At 32.5% G+C, this 7,977-nt stretch overlaps 1 protein-coding gene across 1 annotated transcript; it reads right to left on the minus strand.

Annotated features, from left to right (window-relative positions):
- Window positions 1-1,752: 1,752 nt before the first annotated feature.
- Window positions 1,753-6,482, minus strand: LOC141817901 (uncharacterized; the record flags this gene model as incomplete). The annotated part of the gene is made up of 6 exons (XM_074705511.1): window positions 6,260-6,482; window positions 4,991-5,159; window positions 4,781-4,892; window positions 4,545-4,688; window positions 2,738-2,842; window positions 1,753-1,935 (listed from the first exon to the last, which is right to left on the minus strand). Coding segments are annotated over exons 2-6 (576 nt in total), but the record flags the coding sequence as incomplete, so codon positions are not given.
- Between the last annotated feature and the right edge of the window lie 1,495 nt (window positions 6,483-7,977).

The raw sequence follows: 7,977 nt of genomic DNA on the forward strand, positions 1-7,977 counted from the left end.
TTTTAATAATCAGTTATTTTACTATTTTAGGAACAATAAGCTATCATGTACTTTGTGGGGAGACTTTGCGAATGACATCATGGTAGACATGGAATCTGAAATATATTATTTTAATGTGATACATTATGATTTATTTAAATATTTATGTTTTGATAGGTTCAAGATTCGAGCTCGAGTTTTAGACAATACTGGAAATGCTCTTTTCCTGCTTTGGGATAGAGAGTGTGTTGAGCTTATTGGAAAAACAGCCTTCGATTTAAGGGTCGAAATAAAAAATCAGGTTTTCCATTATCGGTTGTAAATATTTTTTCTGAATTTTTGTTTAGGTAACATATAAAAAATCACATAATATTTCAGGATTCCACTTCAATAAAATGCCAAAAGAATTTGATGATTTAGCTGATCGGAAGGTTCTCTTCAAAGTTCAAGTTAGGTAGGATCAAATTCGCGGATTTAATGGGACTTACACTGTCATCAAATTGACAACGGACCATGATATTTAATTTTCACCCATGCTTTCTTATCATTGTTAGTTTATATAGGAATCTGATGTATTTTCAAAATTGAACAATGCTGAAAAGGCAGACATGGAAGAGGTAAAAATCATGATTTTAAGATCTTTATGAAATAGTATTAGATTGAATATAATTTGCTTTTTCTAGGTTATTTCTTCTGAAGATGAAGTCTCAACTCCTCTAAAATCAACAAGTACGGCTGTGATTTCAAAAGACGTTCTGAATGATACTTCATTGAAGAGAGCACTAATTGATGAGTTCTCATCTACTGCACCAGATAAAAAATTGAAGACAGTTATCAAACAAGAGAAAGATTGATATATTAAAGTTTATATTATTGTAAGTTTTTTTAGGTATTAAGGTCATTGACATATGAAACATTTATCTTGGTTTTAATTATGGGAGTTTCTAGAATTTAAATGTTATTGATATCGTTAGACTTAATTTATGCGGTATTTTAATTTTGAATTGAGTATTTTATCTGAAATTGTTGTTTTTTTATTTATTATCTTCTTATCATCAATCATTTTTTAAATTAAAAATATACTTTACTACGTATCGGTTGAATATTTAATAAAAAAATTAGATAAACTCGGGCCAAATCATATATGGTTACGACCAACTTAACAAACTCTATTTTGACATATGAGAAAATAATACTAAAACTTAAATTTACAATAAAGCCAACTTAAGAACAAAAAATATTAAATACAGTTACAATGCAAATTAATAAAGAACCCCGTTTTTAGTCATGGTCAGTTGTATGTCGCTGTATCCAGAGTTACGAATCCTATAGGTCTAAAAATTTTGATATGTGATAGTGACAGCAAACAGAAAAATTCAACAACAAACGTTGTATTTAAGGAAGTTTTTCAAAATTTATAAATTTTTTTTCTAATTGTACAATTTAACTTATTTGTATTTTAATGATTTATTCAAACACTCATACTTACTAATTTTAATTGTTAATTATATAAAATAACATCCCGTGCATTGCACGGGTGAAATACTAGTTTTTAATTAAATTAAAGTTTTTTTCTTAACATGCTAATACTTAGTAAACAATAATAATAGAATTTTTATTATGACTAGTTAGATAATTTACAATTATGACTGGATAATTATTATAGTTTTAATCTAATATTAAAATATTCTGTCAGATGAATAATTCATCCCGCTCAACGACGAGGAGGAGAGCCGATCAACGGCAGCACAGAAGCTCAAAATCGGATTTTACTTCGCGACGTGGTGGGCTTTGAACGTGGTGTTCAACATCTACAACAAGAAGGTCCTCAACGCCTTCCCCTACCCTTGGCTGACCTCTACGCTCTCCCTCGCTGCCAGCTCCCTCATAATGCTCGCCTTTTGGGCTGCTAGGGTTACCGAGCCGCCCAAGACCGACTTGGGCTTCTGGAAATCCCTAATAGAATATTTATCCCTAAATATTCTAACAATTTCATTTATACTAACAGAAGATAATGATAATACAAAGAAAAGGTAAGGGTGATAAGTTTATCAAATTTTGGATAGAATATCTTGATATAACTAAATAATATTTACAAAAAGCCCATGTATACATGGGTTGAACTCCCAATGAGCTTGTCAGGGGTTCAAGGGTGGCACACTACTATACTATACTAAGGAAATGCCCCTCCCATGGTTGTAGCAACAACACCTTAGCCCAAGGACATTTTTACCAGGAGTTTATATGGGTCTATAATTTTCCATGCTCTGACATTGTTTCACTCATCTACCTGAACCTTGTAGCATTTCCATATTGGTTGTGTCTATGTGTATGTATAAAAAGGGAATGGCCTCATATATGATATTATTTAGGCAACCTAATCATATCTTTTTTCTATGAGATCGTGGATGAAGACGTTGTTACTAAACCATGTAGCATTTCTGAGTTCTCCTGTTTGATCTTATATGTTCTCAATTTGCATGTGTTTTATCTTAGTTTTTTCTATTTGTGATTATAGAAGGGTGATCAAATCCTATCATTAACTTCTTATAAATTACTCATTCCATAGAGTTAGTAAGACTTTAGCCACAAAGTGTTCACACTTCTTGGGAGGACTAGATATAAGTGGAATCATTGTAAGACAATCCAATTAAGCTCTTTGTCTAAACATGGTGGATACCTAGAGGAAAAAAAATCTAAATAACAAGGATATACACAAAAAAAAAAATTAAAGAGTGATTCAGAGATAACTACCTACCTCTTCTGGATTTCCCCACAATCTGCGCAAATAAAAATCTGATTCTCGCACCAAAATCTTAGGCGGTAATCTTTCTGCACCTCTCGGATTTGAAGGAACATAAATCTGAGATAATTTCAAAGCAAGAATAAAATGTTAGAAATTAATTTGATTTGGACTTAGTTTTCCTTCACTCCTACATAGAGATTGCAATTGGAAAAAAAAAATTGTTCATATTTACTACCTAATGAAGTGTGTAAATTTAAAAATGAAACGCACAAACAAAAAAAGATGTCAATTGCATAATCAAATATCTTTGTAATTAATCCTAATTATTTATATAATTGATTGTTATGGTTCCCCAAATCTGCCTCACATATGCATAAGTGGGATGTAGCAAACTCTACTATCATTCAAATTACAGAATAACTATAGGAAGCCATAGTAATACCACAAACAACATCAACTTTGATAAGCTTTAGCAGATTCATTCTCCTTCTGGTTGATGGGAAAAGGTATATTATTCCCAGTTTAGTTGAGGGAAAATAACTATTACATGATATGGTTATGAAAACTTAGTAGTTGTACTTGTATGTGAATTTAACTCATCAGCTTTTTCGTGATAGAAAAAGAATAAATATTAATCTCAATTCATCAGGAAATTATGATCCTCAATTTAAAAAAAAGATAGCCCGGTGCACGAAGTTCCTACGAATGCGGAGTCCTAGGGAAGAGTCAAACTATATTGGATCTATTGTATACAACCTTATCCTGCATTGCAAGAAGCTGTTTCCGCGACTCAAATCCGTGACCACAAGATCACACGACAACAATTTTACCATTGCGTTAAGGCTCCCCTTCCTCGGTTTAAGATACTTTTTCACAAGTTAGTCCTTAAACATCACAAATTCATCAACCTTTTTTTAAACTCAAGCTGGATTTGCTCTAACCAACTTCATAATCAGTTGCATCCCTCATCACTTCCATTGAAATATATGTATTGAAGTATCATAGTTAATAATAAGTTATAATAACTTGTTATTAGATTTGTATGTAGATGAATTTGTTATATTGCAATATCAAAACCAGAATTTATGGATTACTATTATATATTTCTTGCAAAATACACATTGTTCACTATATATTTTAGTAATTTCTTTGCATAATTAAATATAATTAAAATGACATTATAACTTATATCACTTTATACTCATTAACTCCACATGGTCAAGTGAAGTCTGTGCTAAAGTCTTAAGAAATTTCCTGCCTAAATGCCATTGTTAACTCCACATGATCAAGTGAAGTTTGTGCTGAAGTATCAAGAAATTTCCTGCATAAGTGTCATCGAGTTTTAGATTGGATTGCTTATAAATCCTTCCAATCGTAATTTTCTTTAAAAAATAATAAGCTAACTATTTCTATTATGTTGTGCTTTGCATGCATTTAGTAAACCAACAGACAGAAAATTCAGTCTGACCATTTATGCATTTTTCTGCAGTTAATAAACCAACAAACAGAAATGTAGTCTGACTATTTATGCATTTTCATGTGTTACATCATCTCTCATTTGTTCCTAAAAAACAAACAAAGCTAAAACTCCTCAAAGAATATATGTTTTATCCAACTTGTAGAACTAAGTAAAAAAACACATACTTCCTATTTCCTTCATGCATTGTATATAGGAAGATTGCCAATAAAGAAATACTCAATAGAAAGATAAGTACAGAAAACATCAAATCAACAAAATACAAATGCACCAATGACCAGCTAAAGAAGCAAGTTACCTTTAATTTTTTATTTTTTTATCAAAAAAAAAAAAGCAAGTTACCTTTAAGCTATCTGTTGTAGTTGATGTAGAATTCTTTCTATTTTGATTATTAGCTGAATTCCAAGCATGGTTTAACAAAGCTTGAGTTGTCAGGCCTGAATTCCTGTCTTCAATGTAGGATATAATATTGGAAGGGAAGGTAAGCTGCAAATTTAGGCAGCAAATATTCTATGACTTTATCCCATAGCACCAAATTTAAATAAAAACAATGTAGCAAGAGAATCATTCCTTTATACCTTGGTTATGTTAACTGTGGGAAATGAAATGCCTACTAAGTATCCTATAGCAACTCCAATGATAGCTGAAACAATAAGCCTCATAGTCTCCGTTGACCTTCTAGGAAAGGCACTACAAATCGCAGTAATAACATATTTGGTGTTACATTATTTAATATGAATCTTCAATGAAAAAGTTGTGCAGTGCGAATCATATAATAGCTTAGTAACCTGCAACCACCAGGAGTTCCACGTTTCGCCATGGGCTTCAACTCTAGAATAAATGAGCCAAAACAATACTTCTAACCAAAAGCAACTAGACATTATTTGACATGATCATTGTTGCTTGATTGAGATACGATGATTATATCTTTGCAATTTAAATGTGAAGCACAATAGCCTGAACAATTTAAATATGAAAAAGGAGTCAGAAGAGCCATTTAGTTTTGCACAGGCATTGAACCTAAGATTCTAAGTAATCCTAAATTCATTGCCTTGAAACTAATTATTCTAGATTTTATGAACAAGAATCGACAAAGTTGGCATACAGAGAAACAAAGTTGAATTCTTGAATTCTATCAGTCTCTAGTAACAAACTAGCATCCAGAAAATTGACCAATGTTAGACGAAAAAAAAAACTTCCAAAAGAGAAGGAAAGAGATGAAAGAACACACAATCAGAGTTTCAATAAAGCAAATACTGATTCATAATGATTTGGTGCGACAAGAAAAAAAACTAATAGAAAGCAGAAACAATCAATGATAACAACAACAGGCCATGAGTTACAACTTTTTGGGTTGGCATACTATCCAACAAACAACAAGAATATTATAATATCAATCATGTAATGTAACATACTCTAGAACAACTATCATATTAAATTTTTCCAACATCCACAAAGATCAGTATGTCTTGCCTGCAAGTTAACAAGTAGGAGTGTGGATTGATCACATTGCAAATATAGATCAGATCTGATACATCCCAAACTACATAAACCCTAGCTTTAATGCAAGAGATTTCCACCTTATTGTCCAAACCACTTAAATTATGAAGGAAAAACCTATGGGTAAGAAAACAATTTTATATAAATGTATAAAATTTTAGCTGATATCAAAAAATAGTAAGGATAAGGGGGAGAAACAGAAACTTTGACTCCTCTACCCTCAGTCAAATTTTGCTACAAGCCGCCTTAGAAGGCAGCAAAAGAAGTAAGTAATAGCGGCCGTATTCGGAAATGTGAGTTCGACAAATTAGTAGCGAAATGTAGAAGAAGGTGTCGAGGTTCTGAAAGGGTCATTTTGATAGGTAGAAGACTTGGAATTCACATTTCTCCATATTCGCGTTCCCACTTTCTTATCCCTTGACTAAAGGACGATCTTTAGACTTCACCGGCCATCATGTCGCCCGAAACCATAAAAATTGCAGAGTAAGAAAGCACAACGTCGCCGAGCAAATGTCTGCTACAAAAAAAAACTAAGAACAAACTAAAAAGGGAAACACCTAAATCGATGGGCATCTCGCCAGCCGGCTCCCAAGTTCTTATCTCCCGTAAAACCTCCCAACAAAAGTTTAAGAATCCAGGAGACAAAGGAAATTGTCAATTGCCGAATCTTCAGAAGCCTACCAGGAAGGAATCAAGAAGACGAATTGAAACGCCAGGATCGATCTCACAAGGAGGAGTTCGTCGGTTTCTCTATCTCGATTCCACCATCTCGCTAGGGAAACTGGGATCTAAAATGCAAGATGGGTTGGAAGGACAAATCCAAATGAGAAGCCAACATTTCAACCTCGTCATCTTCAACTTTCTTCCTCGCCATTAATCGGTTACCTACTGCTCTACCATTCATCTGATGTAACTATAAAGTGCCCCCACCAGTGGGGCCCGATATTGAAGTGCGTTAGAATACGAGGATGTGGCAGTCCATTCTGATGGGTTGAGTCGCTTTCTTCCTGGGACGAACGAGTTGTTTTCAAGTTAAACCGGTCTAAGTGTTTACCGAACCCGCGGACCGAAATGAACCGGCTTTAATTGTGGCATTTTCCCAGAGCGTCCTAGTTGCCGGTGAACGAACCGTGACCGAACTTGCAACTTTTAGTAATTTAGAGAAAAAATATAGATTGGGATAAAACAATAATAAGTAATAATGAAAACATTGAGATGAAAAAAATGCATGGAATATTTTTTTTTTACTATCTAATTTTCTTAACATTACATTCATACATGATAAAATGTATTAAGAAAGTAAAAAATATATTTTCTTCACATACATTTACGTAGAGACATGATAAAATGTATTAAGAAGTAAAAAAGTTATAGAGAAAATATAATAAAAAATAATAAAGAAGAAAAATAAAAATTCACAATCTTTTATAATTTTATAATACTCTTTCATGTTCATTGTATTTTATTAAAAAATAATAAAAATTTCTGATTAGATTATGGGGAAAAAGTGGAATATTTACTTATACAAAATCAGTGACGTGGCCACGTGAGGATAAATCATCCCCGTGAATCAATGGAATCGATTTAAGTCAATAAATTTGATTCGATGGATCAAATCTTCAATAAACTAATAAAATTTTTATCTTTGTACTTATCTATTGTACAGTCAAAATATCATGTATGATTAAGTCATCAATCAATGAACTATTTGATGTACATGCTCTACAAAAATAGTAATCTAAAGAGATGAAAAGTACTCAAATAGAGATTTAAATGGCGTCAAGAGTGGATCCCAACAAGCCACTCCAACGCTCAAGTTAGGATTTTACGTGAGAAAAGAGTTTAAGGACTTAAAAAAATTAGAGTTTATATGTACATACCTTTGTCCATGGGTATGGACCACTTTTTATAGAGTTGTTAATATCCATTTAAGAAATATTCTAAAATATTTTTTTTATTCTCCGGATGAAATAGTCCGTTTAAAAAATATTTTGAAATATTTTCTTAATCTTAAGGATGAATCTACTTTATGACTATCCTATATGACATGTGGAGGTAATAGATTTCCATCACATCATAAGCATCCTCAATTAGTCTTATAGAAGAAGACATAGTTCGACTGACTAGACTATATTAAGTTATCGTTGAATACCTTGATGAGGTGTTATCATCGGATACCTTGATGAGGTATCATCGCTCCACCCCATATGGATGAAGTGGCCATAACAGGATCTTGAGATCGTGACTAGGTGTAAGGCTATGTCATGAGGTCAGG

This window comes from Curcuma longa, unplaced genomic scaffold (assembly GCF_044706935.1).
Source record: "Curcuma longa cultivar G26 ecotype Majalengka, Jawa Barat unplaced genomic scaffold, ITB_CL_G26_1.1 contig_22466, whole genome shotgun sequence".
Taxonomy (NCBI): domain Eukaryota; kingdom Viridiplantae; phylum Streptophyta; class Magnoliopsida; order Zingiberales; family Zingiberaceae; genus Curcuma; species Curcuma longa.